General features: G+C 36.7%; 1 protein-coding gene across 1 annotated transcript in view; it reads right to left on the bottom strand.

The window, feature by feature from the left end:
* LOC126419132 (protein odr-4 homolog) overlaps positions 1-19,179 on the bottom strand; it is a 54,677-nt gene extending 35,498 nt beyond the window's left edge. The window contains exons 1-3 of the mRNA XM_050086239.1: positions 18,980-19,179; positions 18,736-18,903; positions 9,445-9,650 (exon numbers count right to left, since the gene is read on the bottom strand). Coding sequence (XP_049942196.1) covers positions 9,445-9,650; positions 18,736-18,903; positions 18,980-19,075 — 470 coding nt within the window. The 5' untranslated portion in view covers positions 19,076-19,179. The remainder of the gene's footprint in view (positions 1-9,444; positions 9,651-18,735; positions 18,904-18,979) is intronic.
* Between the last annotated feature and the right edge of the window lie 230 nt (positions 19,180-19,409).

Genomic DNA, 19,409 nt, shown 5'->3' with positions numbered 1-19,409 from the left:
AACAACTCAGCATATCAAAGGCATATATTATCCTAAGTGAGACAGGGCCATCTGCGAAAGAAGTTACCTTATGCTCAATCGGCACTTTTGCACAGCCTTTTCTGTGGACTGGACTGCCAAGTAACTGTCCACCTAAACAAATAGCCAAGACCAAACTGTGGCTAAGAGCAGAGATGATTATTCAATGACGTAACATTATGATGGGCACAAGATTCTCTACTTCACTGGCTGCTTCACAATGTAAGTCATGTATAGCCCCCCCCCCCCCCCCCCCTACAATGCCAGACTGTCCAATTCATATAGATGAGAACTGTCCTTACAACATATTCTTTGATCTCTTAATCCTCCTGGTCCCAACACCCACTAGCCCCTACCTGTCACTTATTTCCACCTCTGTCCCCACACTTTCCACTTCTCTCCATTAACCTACACTGCCCATCCAAAAAGTTCTGAGACTGATTTTATCCCTGACATATAAGTGAAATTAGCATATTAACTATGGTGGCAGCTTGAACTAACAATTGTAATGAATGGATGTGCATTCAACCACTCCATTCTGAGCAGGTAGTGTTAAGTAGCAAATGTTCAGCTGTTGTGTGTTGAAGTTTTAGCAGTACAAACCTACCACAAAATGTTGAAATGCAGAAATTCATGAAGGGTCAATGGTTTGATGACATAATTGACATCCAAACCACTGAGACACAAGAGTTGAACAGCAGCCCAAAGAAGGAATTTTCTTACAGTTTCACATGGTTCAGAAAGTTCTATGCAAAAGGGGGGAGACTTTGTGGTACTCCTGAAACATTAAAATCATCAAATTAACTTTTCTCTACTTCTTATTAATCCAAACTCTGAACATTTTGGACTGGTTGAGTACACAAACGCTATTCTTTCTGTAGTCTCGCCCATCAACATTTCGTTGCGTACCACAGGCAGTTTCTCTGGCCTGTGATAGGATGGCTTCACCTGTGCCATGCCTACCCCACTGTGTTGCTTTCTTTCCCTCCCAGTTCTTACCCTTTTGTTCCCTCCTCCATTCTGTATCCCTTATTTTACTCTTGTTGCCCTCAGTTACTTCAACTGGATACCCAACGTCAGTTTGCTGGTATAGTGTAGCTGGCCAGGACAATTTAGTCGAGCAACCGTATGTTCTTATTAGTCCGTCAGCTCTGAGCAAAAACACAGTCCAAAAGCTTTGTGAATATTTCCATCTTGTTTATGTATTTATTGTCCCTCACATCTTGTGGTAGACATGTACAAACATATAGGACCTGATTTACAGTAATTGTATGGTGACTATTTAATACTGTTGGTATTATGTCTTATAAAAAAATGAAATACTGATGGTATTATGTCTTATAAAGAACGACTGTTAAATATTTCCAAATGCATAAGCTTACATGTATGATTGAATTAAAGATTGTCAAAAAGATAAACACACATGCTGTTCAGTGTCTCAATAATATGGCGATTGGATACACATACCCCTTCGACTACTTGACGTTCAAGAGAGAAACAATTGTGCAGGGTACTAATTACCCATATGCACAAAAAAAAATATTTTGGCACAAGTAATGCGCTCAGTTCAAATATGTTTAAAAACTGAAGTTTTGGCATTTAGGGGAAAAATACCTCACTTATTTTGCGGCTGTGGTAGATATAGTCTTGGGCCTAATTACACAAATTTAAAACTGTGTTATTAAAAAAAAAATTCAAGAGAAAATCTTTCGAAACCACGTAAAAATTAACTTTTTCTGTTATTTTATTTACCTACATCTGTTTACACACAAATCTGCATCAAAGTTGTGTGGTTTTGTTGCATTCCACAATTGCTTGGTTCCAGTTGAACTTTCAATAACAAAAGCTTACAAGCAATAAATATTGCTTCCTGATATGACAGACATCTTTGATCAATAAATTATTACTAGAATTCCAATACTGTTTCTTAACAGTTAAAGGTATTCCAGTTAATAAAACATGAGAAGATTTTTTTTTTTTATCTGATGGAATATATTTGTAATGGAAGAAATAGTTATCATATCTTTGAGATAATTACCAAATCATTTTCTGCAAATGGTAGCTCACTCACTATTTCCATTACTGAATGCCAAAGGGTACATGGACTTTAATAAATTTGGTACTTGGTCTAAGTTTATAAATAAGTAAGGAAGCATCTAAAAAAATAAACTGGCTCAACTAACTATAACAATTTTGAAAAGAAGAGAGAAAAAAACATTTTTCTGACCATCTTAAGTAATACAGCATGACCAATTTTGGGCTTCAAGTTTTCTGCTTATTATCATTTAATACTATCCAAGGTTTTTACATTCAAGCAACTCATCTTTCAGAAAGGAAGTCATCACTGCATAAAGGTGTGCAGCAAAAACACTTACTAAGCAGCAGGAAGATGGGTAGGCATCTGTAATTTGCTTGGTAGTCTAATAAAAAGAGTGTGTGCCATGATAGTAATCTGAGAAAACTGGATGTATGATTGCAAATAATCTAAAGCTTTTTAGATGTGCAGGTCCATATTTCATAAGGCATAAAAAAATTCATATAGGCTATGCATCCCTTTCTATGGCTCAGAAGAGTGTTTTATACTCTAGTGCAGAAGTTTATGACAACATGTAACCACCAGAAAGGAGACAAGAAATTTAAAATACCTAGATATCAAGAAAAAGTAAAAGAATACTGCATTAGCCCCTCCTCTTATAATGTTTCAAATATCTGTTCTGAGATATGTGAACTCTAATCTTTAATACAAACAGATCCTGACTACGCTGATATGCAAACTGCTGACAGCTGTCGGTGTAAAGTTACCTAAACACTTCGTTTAAAACATTAGATAAAACAGGTTGAGTAGAATAAGAGAAACAACAGTAGCTCATTTTCTCATAATATACACACAAAAATTTCCATAATTCATAGTGTGGTTACATTAGCGCTAATCATAATTCCTTATCAGTATATTACAGAAGTAGAATTCCCTGGCAGCTTCTGCCCCTTTAATGTACAGCTCGACTCATTCTACATCCCTGAATGCTCCCCATCTTGACGGGATTCATGAAAGACACTGTATGAATGAATAAAAAAAGTTTTCACAACAGAAATACTCAAACTGAAACTATCTTTCAAGCATGCACTGATCTAAATAATTCCACTGGTTTTCATAGATGACTGCCTTATACATATTTGAAATTAGAATTATGAAAATAATAAGTGTCAGCAAAACTGATTTATTTACGTGCTGAGAAGGATTCCATTCCTAAATTGACAAATTTTTTATTTACTGTTAATATTCTTAGTGTTTGAGGTGATATGAAACCAATTGCTACTCCTGGCAGTACAGCAATGGGATATTTCCTGCATTTAGTAGCATATAAATAAATCTGATTATATACACAACATAAAAATTTGACAGCTGACATGAGTAGTAGTTGTTTCTACAGTTAAATTAACAGCTGGGGCCAGGTTCATTGGTAGATATGAGATATATAAATCGGTTATCACAATTATGTTTTAGAGACAAACCAATTATGAATATTGCACTTGAACAGGTTTGCATATGATGGTCTCATGGCCATGCACAAATTTATTTGTAAATCTTTTAAATCTACATCTACACCCTGCATGCTACCTTACAGTGTGTGGCAGACGGCACATCTGATACCACTATCAGTTCCCCTCTAACATGAAGTAGTTACGGGTTAGCATATACATAGCATAGCATATAGCTGCATGTATGAATGAGGTGATAAATTTGGAGTCAGTAGTACAGCAGAATATTTAGTGTGTGACAGTGGTAGACCATGGTCTACAGGGTGTTCAGAAACAGTGCAAAAAGCTTGTAAGAGTGTTGGTGGTGAGGTTGTGCTGAGAAATAAATTATGCCTGAAAATTAATCATGGTAAAATGTATCCACCTGTTTGTCACTACAGGTTTTGCACGCTGCAGTATTGGAAATGCTACATGACAAAAACCTATGTCTGTATCACATAAAGAAAGTGTACAACTTAATGAAAGAGGACTATCTTTCTTGGAATCAGTATTCCCTGTGGCACTTAAAACAATGCATCGAAATTCCAAATTTCAAAAGGATAGTGTTGTGGGCAGATTAGGTATGTTTCACCAGAGAAAGGCCATTCAGCCCTCGAAACAGCCTCATTTCAAATGACAAAAATGCGCATAGCATATATGCGAAATCATATTAGCATAAAATAGGTGTGAACATTTGGGCAGATATAAGAGACTGTTTGTTGGGTACTGTCCTACTTCCTCCTCATTTCCATGGATAGATGTATTTAGCATTGCACAAAAACATCCTTCCACTGTATTTAGAAGACGTTCCTCTAGTAGTCTGTTAGGTAATGTGTACCAACATGATGGTACACCACTGTACTTCGCTGATGGGGTACAGGAGCATTTAGATGCATTGTATTCGCAGAGGCGGATTGGGAAATACGGTCCAGCCCCAGATTTTGCCCTTTTAGATTTTTATCTGTGTGGCCACATGCAGAGATTTGTCAAAGCGACACCAGCAGACATTGTAAAAGAGTGTCTTGTGAGAATAATTTAGGCTTTGATGAAACCAGGGAAACTTCTGAATTCAGAAAACTTGCAGATTTATTGACACAACAGTGCCATGTGTGCATTTGGGTTGGAGGAGAACACTAGCAGCTGTTGTGAATAGTTAGTTACTTTTCATTTTTGATTATTTTGTTGTTACATGAACGACTTGGGAAAATTGCTTCATGTTTTTTTTATTACATTTCTGAGTGTCTACTAACAAGGAGAGGTCCCCAGGGTTGGGATCTCTATTTTGAAAGCACCAGTATTTCGCATGATACATTAGTGCCTTAAGCATAATAGTACTGCCTAGATTGATGATAACTCATTGTTTATGCACAGAAGGTTGTGGGTATGAATCTCAACGGCTGCTTTAACTTTTTTTATTTTTAAATCATCATCAAAATTACTTTGATCACCATGTTTATTCAATTATGTTCTTAAATTTAATTTTTTATTTCTATTCCTTTGTCACATCATTGTAATCACAACATGCACTTTCTCATTTGTTCTCACATGATGGCTACTCAAACTTAGGGGTGGGGGGAGATGGGGGAGGGGAATATCTGAGAATTCCAGGTGTAAGGAGGAAGATGCTGTCAAGAGGCTCATGATAAAATAATGGTGAGTGGGGGGAAAGGGAAAGGGGCAGCATACAACATAATGACTTTACTTTCCTCTCAGCTAAGCTACTGTACCAGCCATAAGCTGTATTCTAACTTCAGTTTTTAAACATCAGTAATTTATGTGGAATAATACTCATAATTGTTTAAGTATTAATTATTTTAAAATTTGTGATTTATAATACATTATAAAATTCATTTTCAGTGTTAAGTTACAAATGCAGAATATCCTGACATTTTATGAAGTTCTTGAACTTCCCTGAGATTTCCCCAAATTTTCCTGATGAAATGTAATTCCCTGAGAATTCCAGATTTTCCAGAAGAATCACCGCCCTGTCTAAATGTTATTTACATTCTTTTTTCATTCATGATCTCTGTTCAAGTGATTTTGATTATTTTTATATATTGTCTATTTCATTTCAGCTGTTTTAACATCTTGTGTTTCTGTCCATTTTACTGCATTTATTATTTCTGTCCCTTATTGTGACTGAATTTAATTTATCTTATAATTCCATCTTCCCATTACCTCATCTGCATTATTTTTTCCATAGTACAACAAGAACTTATGTTTCAAATGTTTGACTGACAATTACCCTCTACACCTTTTAACAAAAACTAAAATTCTGATACTACTGCACAGTCTTTATAATTAAATTACTTCATATTTGGGTTTCTGACAAACTGCCAATTTCAAATTTTTCAATATTATGCACAAAGATACCAATAGGTGAAACAATCACAGGAAGAAAAATAGATGCATGAAATGTTAGTATCATGATTAACATTATGCTACAAGGAAGCAGAAATGAAAAACATTACATTTAAAGCAATTAACTGCCCACAAATAATGAACAAAAAACTTGAAATCATCTGACAAGATTTGAACCTACAACTTTCTGCATGTTAATGATATCCTTAACCACTACATTATGCCACCACTCTGTGCACTATTATAATAGCATTATTCTTACGGCACTAGGGTATCACATGAAATTCAGAATTGGTAACACATAAAATTATAAATAAAAAATTCAGATTTATTATTATTATTTATTTATTGTTGGCGAATTTTCCCTAAAAGGAAATCGTTAAGCTTATGACTTTGAAGGCTTGTTCTTCTTGTCCTTCCAGTACTCCTTCATTCTCTTGGAGAGGGCCTCTTTTCTCTCCTCAGACCATTCTTGTTTGGTCCGCTGTTTTAGTGCTTCTGACTTTACTTCCCAATTGTCTACGTGTTTTCGGAAGGTGCTTCTGTCTGTGGTGTTTGTGGTGCCAATTGCTTGTAGGTCTTTTCGGACTCCTTCCATCCAGGGTGTCGAGACTTTAAGTGTCTTGATGTGTTCTAGAATTTTCTTTGTGAGGCTTGTTTCAGGGAGTCTATCTAAATGTCCGTAGAATTTAAGGCGCCTTTTTCTCATATCGTTCTCGATGTTCGAATATGCTTCTACTGTTGAGTTCTTCTGTAGTCTGTAGCCATCTGGTGTGGGTCTTCCTCCTAAAATTTTCCTCATGATTTTGCGTTCTTCTTTTTTGATTTCTTCAATTTTGATTTTCCTGTTGAGTTATTATTATTTTCTTTTTTGTGATTACTCGCTAACAAAAGTCCATCGAATGCATAGAATGTGTCTCGAAACACTGCCTCTAGCAGGCTGCTTGAATTTGTGTGCAAAATGGCCTAATTGGCTAACTCCAATGCTAAATAATTCTGAAATGGCACAATGTATCAGTTTTTTTCCTTGACAATATTTCTCAGCACAACCTGCCCTGCAACACCCTCACAAACTTTTTCAGAGTATTTATGACTACCCTGTAAAGGCGACATCCACAGTGATCCACATACTAGTAACGTGGTGAAGGTTGCAAAAAGTGGTTTGTGAACTTGATGTGGGAAGGTAGCCCCTGCCCTCCCTTTCACTCACAAGCCCTCACCAGTCTCCCTCTTCCTATGTTCTATTTCCCCCTTCCAACCCTGGATCATTCTGCTGCTGCCCCTCCACCCCAACCCATGGTCACTAGCCCCTCAACATTTCCTCACCTTTCACCTGTAACCTATCCCACCCAACAACCCGTCTCGTCAGTCGAGTTGCAGCACCAAATCAATGTAGCCAAGGCCAAAAGAACATGTATGTATCTGAGTTGTCTGCAAAATAAGGTTCCCAAGAACCTGCACTTGCAAGCAACGCTGTTATGCAGGATCCAGCAAAACTGGCGTGTAGCTTGGTTCTGCCTCTCTCATTTCCCGCACTGGCGAGCTATCTGCAACACTAAGTCCTGGCTTGGCAGTCGTTTAAGATGGAAATCCCACTTGTGTCTCACACAAGATGTGAATTTTGCTCTGAGATTCATTTTTTGTGTGCAAAACAGATTGTGGTGGTAGACATTCATTCCCAACTGTGTGAAATCTTCGGAGAAACTTGTATGAGCATAAAAAATGTGGGCAAATGATATAGAGAATACAAAGATTGAAGTACAGATGTCCATGATGAACACTGTTCTCAACAGCCATGAGTTTTCGATGAAACAATTGTAAAAGTGGGAGAAGCAATACTGAGAGATTGAAGGGTGATGGTTCGGGAGTTCTGCAGGATTATCCCTGATATCAGCAAGATCAGAATTGACAAAATTTTGATGGATCATTTACGCTATGCCAAGGTTTGTGCAAAGGTGAGTCCTGAGAATAGTTCCGGAAGACCACAAACTGAAATGTGTGGAAGCAGCTCACAAATTTCTTCGGCCCACACAGCTGATGGCAAGGAATTCTGGAACTCTATTGTCACTGGAGACGAGACCTGGGTCTACTACACAACACCAGAAATGAAGCAACAATCCTGTCAGTGGAAACATCCAGTGTCGCCGAAGCAGCAGAAGTTTAAACAAACACCATCTGCCAGCAAAGTGATGGTGAGAATGCTTTGGGACAGGAAGTGATTATAATTCTGCAAATTCCTAACTGCCAGTAAAACAATCAATACAGATAATTACTGTGAAATATTTAAGAACCTTCGCTGCACCGTCTAAAACGAGAGGAATGGCATGTTCATGATGGGAGTGCATTTCCATCAGGACAACACTTGTCCACACATCGACTGTAACACAACCAATCTCATCAACAGATATGGATGGGATACTGTCACACACCTGCTCTACAGTCCAGACATAGCCCCAATTATTTCGATCTCTTCCTTGAACTGAAGAAACACCTGGGTGGGACACATTTCACAAGCAGAAAGGAGCTGAAAGAAGAGGTTTTAAGACTTCTTCATGGCACAGTGAGAGAGCTCTATGATGAAAGTATACAGAAGATGGTGCACTGCATGCATAAACGCATTGATCTCAAAAATAGGTAAATATCTAAGCTTTCCATACATGTATTATTTAATGCCAATCAACACATTTTTCATTGTGAAAAATAACCGTGAATCTTATTTTACAGACAACCCTCATATAGGGTGTTTGTATCCCACTCATTACTTTCTATCACCATATTAAAATTGTGATACGATTTGTAGGAACAGAAATCACATGCATTCTACGAAACAAATATATAGCTTGGTTAGATTGACGATAGGGCCACATTCACAATTTTAATCAAACTGTACACACACCAGTTAATTAAATCTGTACTATAGTAGGTTACAAAACCGAAAATAAATACAATTCTCCTTCGTGGGCAAGACAGAAAAGAGTGGAAAGTTCATCATTCTGTGTCAAATATGTCTAAAAACAAAGACGATGTGACTTACCAAACGAAAGCGCTGGCACGTCGATAGACACACAAACAAACACAAACATACACACAAAATTCAAGCTTTCGCAACAAACTGTTGCCTCATCAGGAAAGAGGGAAGGAGAGGGAAAGACGAAAGGAAGTGGGTTTTAAGGGAGAGGGTAAGGAGTCATTCCAATCCCGGGAGCGGAAAGACTTACCTTCGGGGGAAAAAAGGACGGGTATACACTCCCACACACACACACACACACACACACACACACACACACACACACACACACACACACACACACACATCTATCCACACATATACAGACACAAGCAGACATATTTAAAGACGGGAACACTCTCTTTACGGTTGTTCTCAAACAACTAAACTTTTGTTTTTACATGACAAATATCCACAAGAAAACTTATCCAGTCTCATTAAATTTCGGGAACAACAGAATTCTGAATCATTAATGTCGCAAAATCTCTTAACTAAGTTGTGCAAAAACATAATGAAGGCACTCAAGTCAGGAAACATACTTGTGTGTTTTGCTGTCAAAATGAAGTAATAACTTGTCAACTGAGCAGCCATCACCAAAAAGGAAATAATTAGTGGAAAGATGTTTTTTAATGCGGACCAAAACTTGCCGCAGCTGTTTCAGCCCTAATGAATCTGCAAAAACATCACCAGGGCCAACTGTAAAGACTCCCATAACGGAGAAACCACCTGGCAACATCCGAGTGACCTGTAAAACAGCAAACACATAAGTAAACAAGTTAAACACTATTTTCTTCAAATCTTCATTTAAGGCACTACAGTACATTAATACAAAACTTACTTTATGATATTATGAAACAATAAAATGGGTATGCTAATACTAACCTCCTCTCACTAATTTTTCGCTGCTTATTTGTGTGCCCTACATTACTGAACTTCCCATAGCTATCTTTCATGAAACCACTATTGCAACTACCTCTCTTCCTGCTGCACATCTATCACATCTCATATTAGCATAAAAAGGAACAATACACAATTCTGCCAGAACACACAACATAAAGAAAAATGTTAACCATTCCTTGTGTCAATGCACCATGCTTATTAGAGGCAGTCCCAAAGTCAGACATGTTAAAGAAAATTTTTTGGATACAAGTGCTGTAAGAATACAAAAATGTTAGCTGTTGGAGATTTGCACCCTTTTTTGCTTATTGTAGCATACCCCAACGTCCAGGTTACAATATACACCATATACAGGGTGATTTCAGGAGAAATGTCACATAATTTGTGACGTTGCTGTAATTGTGAAAATAAACCAAAAACGTCCTGTGAACATGTGCCTGAGTTTTGATCATTATGGATGTGGAGCAGGTTGAAGACTACGCACTTCCATGAATGACTGTGAAAACAAGTTGGAATATTACTTACTAAAATGCTGTGTAGGCACTATAGTGGACAGAATACTGGAGGGACAGATGACTGATCACTCCTACAAGAGGTGTTGGGATTCTCCAACAGATAGAAGCACTTGCACCAAGGCAACAACTGCATGCGTACCCAGTGTGCAATTGTGGGTTGACTCAGTGTGCAGTTGTGAGGCCGTGTGCGTGTTGTGCATGAGAGTTTAATTGAACAAGTCCATCATGTCCATGAATATCAACATGAAGCATATGTTCACCCATGGAGATGTATTGTTTGTTTACAGTAGTTATGGTAGTTATGCACATGTGGCTGTGACAGAACATGAGAGACATTTTCCTGACCAACAAACCCCCTGCGACAGAGAATTTCCCAGGGTTTTTTGAACATTACACAAATCCAAAATACTACCCAGTATACAAGTAACATCAGAATGTGAGGCTGTCGAGTCAGCTGAGGAAAAGGAAGACATTATTGCAATGGTACAACTCAGTCCCATCACCAATACACGGCACATAAGCAGTCAACTCGATATTCCACAACTGCAAGTGTGGTGAACTTTACATTCCGAGGGCTTGCACCCATTCCATGTGCAGCCCATGCAACATCTTTGTACATCCAGGTAATTCGGTAAGCAGACTATAATTTTGTGAAATGTTTGCTGTACACAGAGGTGTCATGCAACACACTTCATTTACAGATGAGGCTAAATTTGCATGCAATGGTATTAAAAACGCTGACAATTCTCATTCATGGGTGATGGAGAACTCTCTTGACACTAAGGAAACAAGATTCAAAGTTAGGCTGCCAGAGAACAACTGGTGTGGTATGATTGATAACCTGGTGGTAGGGCTTGTGTTCCTGACAAATCACAGGAAAGTCATAGCATACATACATTTGCTGAGACCTGTCTGCACTTCTGGAAGACATAACATTACAGCAACAATGGCAAGTGTACCTGCAATGTGATGGGTCACCAATTTAATGATCAGACATGTAGCCCAGTATCTGAATAACACACTTCCTCAACTGTGGATTGACCATGGCAGACCTATCAACTGGCTTGCCACATCATCCAACCTAACCCCATTACACTTCTGTTTCTCGGGCTAATTGAAGGGCAGGTGTACGCTACGAAGGTGGATACACATGAAGAACTTTTTGCTCGTATCACCAATGCTGTAGCCCACATTAAAGCCCTTTGAGATGATGTTTGGTGTGCTACACAACACACCTTGGACAAGTACATTGAGGTGGGTATGGGACTGTGGAGACCTTTTGAAGGATGGATCAGTCATCTGTCCCACCATTATTCTGTCCACCACAGCATCTACAAAGCATTTCACTAATATTCATCCATGGATGTGTGTCATTTTCAACCCACCCCAGTTCAGTAACAATCAAAAATTGGACACACATTGCTAGGACTTCTTTTAATATTTATTTCCACACATAGAATGACCTCACAAATTATCTGACGTACGTCCTGAATCACCCTGTATCAGAAACACTAAGCAGTAGCCAAGCACATAAACATGAACATTCCAGCTAAGCTTCCCTCTGCAGGGCAGGTGAGGTATATTCCATGTCTAAGTCACAATTTAACTGCTAATGTATACAACTATTCAGATCTCTCTCGAAGGGGGTAACCATTAATACTGTTATCAAAAGGCTGTTGTTTACCATTAAATGTGTTTCCTTCGCGAGAGCCATCACATGTTCAGGGAGATATCTTCAATTTATTTTTTGTGATATGTGCCAAAAGACCACACTCATGGTGTGGGAAATGATGACTGCTACATGCATAGTAATGGATGTTTTACTTCCATGCCAGGCCACGGTGTTACGTGTGAGGATCTGCTGTGGCTGCCGGTCGACTCATGGCAGACTACACATTAATGGAATATACACTGTCTAATAGCAGACTGACAGTAACTGTATTATAATTAAGGAGATAACAGCTATTTTTTTCCCCAAAGTAACACCTTCCTTACTAAAGCAGCCAATTAAATTGCGATGGTGTAAGAATACATAACATTAATCAGTGCAGTACTAGTTTACCATTACTACAGAAATACAGATAAATGTAGTTGCATGAGTAGACCCAAAAATAAAGTTTTTCAATTAATGTTAACACTAAATATACAAACATATGCTGAAAACTGACTCATTCAACATAATTTTGGTAAAAGAATCTATAATCTATGGAACACGCTACTAACTAACTATGCTGTCTGCCTTCATTAAACAATATCTTGACTCACGCTACAGCACTGAAAATTATCCAGCTTGATAGGATCTATGTAATATGATGAATGAATGATTGAATGACAAGAAAAGAGATTTCAGGAATTACTGTAACCAATCACTTTTTATTACGGTCATGAATAAATAAAAATTGAAGAAAAAATGGAAATTGGTTGCAGTAATTCCTGAAACCTTTAACAAGACAGTCACAGTGTTCCAAATCCAGAGCGGATAAAGGAAAAAAAAGATTTTAACTCTCATTACAAACAAAAAATTGTTTAGAATGTGATTTAATGTGACCAGCTAACAGTTCAATATTGAATTATTCAATTATATATAAAAACAAAGATGAGGTGACTTACCGAACAAAAGCGCTGGCAGGTCGATAGACACACAAACAAACACAAACATACACACAAAATTCAAGCTTTCGCAACAAACTGTTGCCTCATCAGGAAAGAGGGAAGGAGAGGGGAAGACGAAAGGAAGTGGGTTTTAAGGGAGAGGGTAAGGAGTCATTTCAATCCCGGGAGCGGAAAGACTTACCTTAGGGGGAAAAAAGGACAGGTATACACTCGCACACACGCACATATCCATCCACACATACCCCTAAGGTAAGTCTTTCCGCTCCCGGGATTGGAATGACTCCTTACCCTCTCCCTTAAAACCCACTTCCTTTCGTCTTCCCCTCTCCTTCCCTCTTTCCTGATGAGGCAACAGTTTGTTGCGAAAGCTTGAATTTTGTGTGTATGTTTGTGTTTGTTTGTGTGTCTATCGACCTGCCAGCGCTTTTGTACGGTAAGTCACCTCATCTTTGTTTTTATATATAATTTTTCCCACGTGGAATGTTTCCTTCCATTATATTGAATTATTCAATTAGTTTGACACAATATTTGGAATATGTGAAGCTTTTGATACTGCTTCACAAATTCTCACCAAACTGTCCCCTTTCTACCTAACCTATACTTTGGACTATGCTACAGATCAATCTGTCACCACAACCTATATTCTAAAAAATAGTATATAGACAAGGAAATAATAGCAGTGTCATGCTCTCCTTCTGTTAGCACATGCATGGTATCACATGGCACATCACCATTATGTTACAGAACAAAACACCCACTATTCATGGGTTTAGATGACTCTAATGTTGTGTCCCACACTATTTATAAGGGTGTGACAACAGCATTAAGAAAAATCAGTATTTCCAGCAGTGATTGCAGGTTGCTTCAATATAATGACACTGTAAAGGCAGCATGGCTCAGCTGATAACTTCCTTTATTCCCTAAAATATTGGGGTTATATTCTGATTTGCTACATTTGGTTAAAATAGTCCTCCATAAATTTGAACAGATGTAATTATGGCAAAATAGAAATTGTGTGTTGTGCCGGTGTGTTTGTACATGATGGGAATTATGTTTTACTTCCTTAACAGTGAATTTCTTCAAATGTCTTCCACATGTCAACAACAACAATAATAGTTGGACACATACAGGCTACAGTTAACACATTTTTTACAAACAGACTGACTCTGAATTGACTGATTGGAAAACCATCCTAAAAACTGTAGGGTCATTCCATATCAAATCACCCAATAAAAAATAAATTTTACACCCACCTCCTTAGATTTTCATGAAATTTGGCTCAAATGGTTCTAATACCATCCTGACAACACCTGCATTTTTTTTTTGCTGTATCTCTTACAGTTTTTTTTATAAATTTTTAAAGTTTTTATGTTTTGCATTTTCTGAACCTTCGGAAATGGTCAGTTTAATTTGTATTCAAAACTTTAAATTTGCTTATCTTAAAAACTCTTTTAGATAACATCATGAATTTTTCCAGCAAGTTTATTTATTATACATATTTGAAGATAAAAATGATGCTATTAAAATATATTAATATTTTCTATGAAAAAAATATATATATGTATTTTTTTTTCTTTTTTTTAAAGGATGTTTTGTTTTATAAGAATTGCAATATCTCGAGTCTCAGACCTGATAGAATGCTCAAATTTGTTTTAATTTACTCTTAAACATATAGGCTACTTGATAAAACAAAAATAATGATGGCTTTTTAACATGTTTATTAATTATAGTAGATTACATTAGAATTATGTACAAAGATAGTTTACTTACGGCACTTATGTATAACCCAACTGATTGCTTGAAACATTGAATTTTTTGAGTAATTTTGTCTTTTTAATAAACATTAATGCTGATTCAAACTGTTTTTCCACTTCATCCAAGAGCTTTCAGTTCTTTTGATACAGTCTTTTTTGAAGTAATACATTCTCCCAGTGCCGCTCGATTGAGGTGCGTCTACTACACAGACTATGTGCTCCAAAGGCACTATGCAGGAATCTTCTCTTTCAGGCCAATAAAATGATGCAGCGGGTCCTGAAGGATGTAGAAATAGAATTTCTGCATCTTCTTCATCATTGAATATTGTTTTTACCAGTCCAAAGTACCAGTTACCATCATAATTTGCAGCCACATAGCAATTTATGGATGGTTCAACACGAACCCAATCAGACGAAGAATGGAAAGAAAAGACTAAGGAGGGATTTACACTATCTGTAGTCCTTCTAATTTCAAGGTTGTTTGTTGGAAGTGGTTTGAAGTTATGAAAACTTCTAGTTCCAGGAATGGTTCAGGTTGCTGAAAAACGTTTTTCTAGTTTTAACCGTAGCAAATCAGCCTCTTTTTTGTCAATAAAGTGAAAATGAATGTTTTCAATATTTTTTTCACAAAACTTATACACATCGATTGCTGTCATTATTTGTTCTTTGTCTGAAAGCTGTAGACTGGCTTTCCTTAAAATTCTTTTAATAGTTCCTCCTAGGCCATCACAAATTAACTTCCCATGACTTGTTGCAAAAAAAGAGTGTTGGGCCTTCAAATTAAAGTCTCTCAAGTGTTCAGTCAAATTTTTAAAACTGTTTCTATTTTTGTACTGCCCAGCACAACCATCTGTAAAGTAGTGAACTGAGTCAATGTCAGTATGATGTAATGACAGCCACTTTGTAATTTCTTTTTGTACAAAGTTAACAAAACCAGTGTCATGTTCTTGGTCATCACTAATAAAACAGTGGTTGGAAACAAAAACATTGTTTTCCTCATTTCTTAGAAAAACTCAAACTAGGTGTAGAGTACAACCACCTCTATTCCAGTGGTAACTTTGGATCTCATTTTGTATAACAAAGGAATAATTTTCACTGAAATCCATCACAATAATTGCTGTTTTGGGTGGTGGGTCTTCTTTCGATCTTTTAAAGGCTGCTGATTGGGATTTTGCTATAAACGAGTGTGGGGTGAGCTTTTCCAATGACCTAACCAATAAAGAAATGTAGTCTTCAACACTGACAGACTGTTTGATCATTTCTGCCCTGTCTGTGTTAACCCACTGACTGATTACAATTTCTTCTTCTAAATCATAATCTTCACTTAGTTTTTCAGTTAAGCACTCTGTTAGTGCAGTATTTGCAGGACAGCTGTTGCAATGATGTAGCATGCAGTTTTGGTTTTCTGTGTTGCACACAAGCATCTTAATTAGGTCTTTATAAGATTCTTCAATTTTCACAGCATCCAGTAATAGTTTAACGTTCTGGTGGATACTGCATACACATGCAGTGTGTGTGCCTGCAGCACCAGCAAGGATACACCGTTTAGGTCTCAAGAAACAAAATTTTGAAAATCCTACTTCTACCTCAGGATTCTCCCATTTGAAAGAATAATAGAGTTCTCTCAAGTTACACAAAATGAGTCTTTTTGCATGTACACATTTTTTTGAACACTTACTTTGTCTTTTGTTCCAGGTAGCTCTCTGGAACTTTCATCCTTTTCATAAAAATCTGTTACAAGTCTTACTGTATTTTCAGAAAGAGTTTTACCTTTTTTTGGACCAGGAGTTTCCAAAATACCCTTTCAGATTTTAGCTTTCTAGCTTGTCACACCATGTACTCACTTACATTAAATTCTTTCATCACTTTATTTCGAGTCCAAGGATCTGGAGCCAAGGTCAGAATCTGGATTTTTCTAGACCCTCCCAACAGATGAAATCTTCTCTTTCATAAGAGAAATCATTACATCAAAATCCTTTGCTTTCTCAACCACACTTTTATCTTCTTCGTCATCATCAGAACTTGGTGCATCATATTTTAATGCTTTTGAAACCGCCTTTTTTGCAGTCTTTTCAATACTGCTAACCTTCCTTTTAAAATAAGACCCTTTACTTTGTTCTGACAAGCCATGAAGCTTTATCGGTGTTAAACCTAAATAATCAAGAGCAATGTTTGTTTGTACGAGGTATTCATTTCTGGATTCCAATGATTCTAATTCAACCATGACTTCATCATCTGTTTCACTTTCATTGACTTCAACTCTTAATTTTTCCTCACAAAAGTTACGGCATTTTGAGCAAAGCTTTTGTCCAGGTTTTATGCTAATATTTTTTGTCAGTAATTGTTTAGAAAGATCCAAGCCTATACTTCTCAACGATTTTTTGATGGGCTTTTTGTGTTTTTTTAGTGGGTCTACACATGTTGTTTGATACTTTTCAAAAACATTTAGAAAGTAGTGGCTGTGGTGTGAACATATATTCTTAAATTCACACAGATTAATTCCAGATCATAAGTGGATCAAATCTTTTTCTTCCTCACTCAATTCTGATACCGGTTGGGACTTTTTTGAAGGCGTGTAGGTTGTTTGGAAACAGTCAGATTTTTTAAATAACCCTACACTACAGGTTTGAATATCTGACATACTGATTTCACTTTTGGTCTGATTACTGTTCTGGTTACTTTTGTAGGATATTGGAAAAGAATCTCTGTAAACTAAGCAACAGTACTTACTGAGAGTTCGAATAAACTTAATGAAATACTATCCAAGCACTATTTAACACTGTAATAATTTTTTACTTCAAAACACAGGAGTAACAATACAAAATCCTAGTGTACATTGTTACTCCAAGAAGACAAAAACTTATTTTCGGTGTCTAAGTCACTTGGCATTTTTTATTTTTAAAATATAATTAATATTATTTTAAAAATTAGATAACTACTAAACAGGTTAAAAAGCCAACATAATTTTTCTTTTATCTAATAGCCTATACAATTAAGAGTATTTTAAAACAAATTTGAGCTTTCTATCAGGTCTGAGACCCTAGATATTGCAGTTTTTGTAAAACTAAACATCCGTTAGCTAAAAAAACAAAAATAAAAAACTTATAAATTTTTTTTCATTTGGAAGAATTTAATATGTCTTTATGGTAATTTTTTTAACTTTTAGATATAATACACAAACTTATTCCAAAATTTCATACTGATATCTTGAGTATTCTTTAATATACAAATTTTTTTAGTTGTGAGGACACGTTTAAGTTACAATTTCCGACTGCTGAAACAAAGCCAAATCTAAAAACTTTAAAAATTTATTAAAAAACTATAAGAGATAGAGCAAAAAAATTTTACAAGTGCTTTCAGGATGATAAAAGAAGTAATTGTACCAAGTTTCATCAAAATCTGGCATGGTTGGTGTCAAGGCCTGGGTGACTTGACATGGAATGACCCTGTAGCCTAAATAATAGTATACAGCTCTACACACATGGAGCAGAATGACAACACAAAATTAGACTCACAAACATCAATGTGGACTAGAATTTTTTTATTTATTGCAAGACAGTTACTGTTTTTAACATACAACCATCTCTAAAATCTACACCAATATATTTCACAAGCTAACGTTATGAAACATGTTTCAGCAAAAATGTAATAAGTTAACACGATTTTGTTTCACTTATGCTTACAAGCTCAATGAAATATGTAGTCATCAGAAAATTTACTAAGTGGAAGCCTGCTACTAAGTATTTATTATCACGAATAAGATGACTGTGTGTTTATGGAGCTCAATATGTTAATAACATATTAGTGCACATATTTAAGAACATTGTCTTTCTGAACCACTGCTCGTTGTTTTGTGAATAGTCTTAAAGGAAATTATCCATATAATAATAATGTTTTAAGCAACAGTGACAATGTTTCCAGACAAAGTACGCGAATTCTGTTAGTACCAAGTGTTCACCCATTTGTTAGTTGGTTCCTACAATATAATACCGTTGTCACATTGACATTTTGCCTACCCTATACGGCACACAGCTGCTTTGTTAGAACTTACATGTTTTGCGTGCTCTGCAATCCAATGTTCTTGGAGATCTTTAAATGATTTTATCACAACATGATCGCTCGGTCTCTTTCGTTCATCTTGCGTATCTTCAGTTTCATCCTTATTAGCAGGTCTTGGCGTTCTCGCCAGGTGTATCACATAATCTCGCTGTCCAGATGTCTACGGATAAACATAACCTATACTGCTCAAATATTAAATGTCAACAAACTACAAGCCAAATCTCATTCGCACACACCTGGCCAATAATTAAACCGACTTCATAACAATCTGGTTTGGCAAGTGCCTGAAGATTCGGCAAAATTCCTTCCTCGGCAAGTACTTGTCTTCCCATTCTGTAAGTTACCTATTTCGATGTCTGCATTATGTTTCAAATTGACATACGGATACGGCACTCCATACCTCGTGGCTACGTGGTCTTTGCCGCAGACAGCTTCATGTGCATCTGTGGCATTAATAGCAGCGATATAATAATTGCTGTTTGACAGAAACACAACTAGAACACAGTCTAACATAATTTTGTTAGACTGTGACTAGATGATGATGATGATGATGATGATTAGTGTTTAGACTGTGACTAGAATGCTATGCTGAATCTGGAGACCGCAAGAAGACATTGTGAATATTTGCCAACACCTAGAGACTACAAATATTTACGGCTTAAGAGA

The sequence above is a fragment of the Schistocerca serialis genome, chromosome 9, assembly GCF_023864345.2.
Source record: "Schistocerca serialis cubense isolate TAMUIC-IGC-003099 chromosome 9, iqSchSeri2.2, whole genome shotgun sequence".
NCBI classification, from domain to species: domain Eukaryota; kingdom Metazoa; phylum Arthropoda; class Insecta; order Orthoptera; family Acrididae; genus Schistocerca; species Schistocerca serialis.
This window is presented reverse-complemented; position numbering and strand designations above follow the sequence as displayed.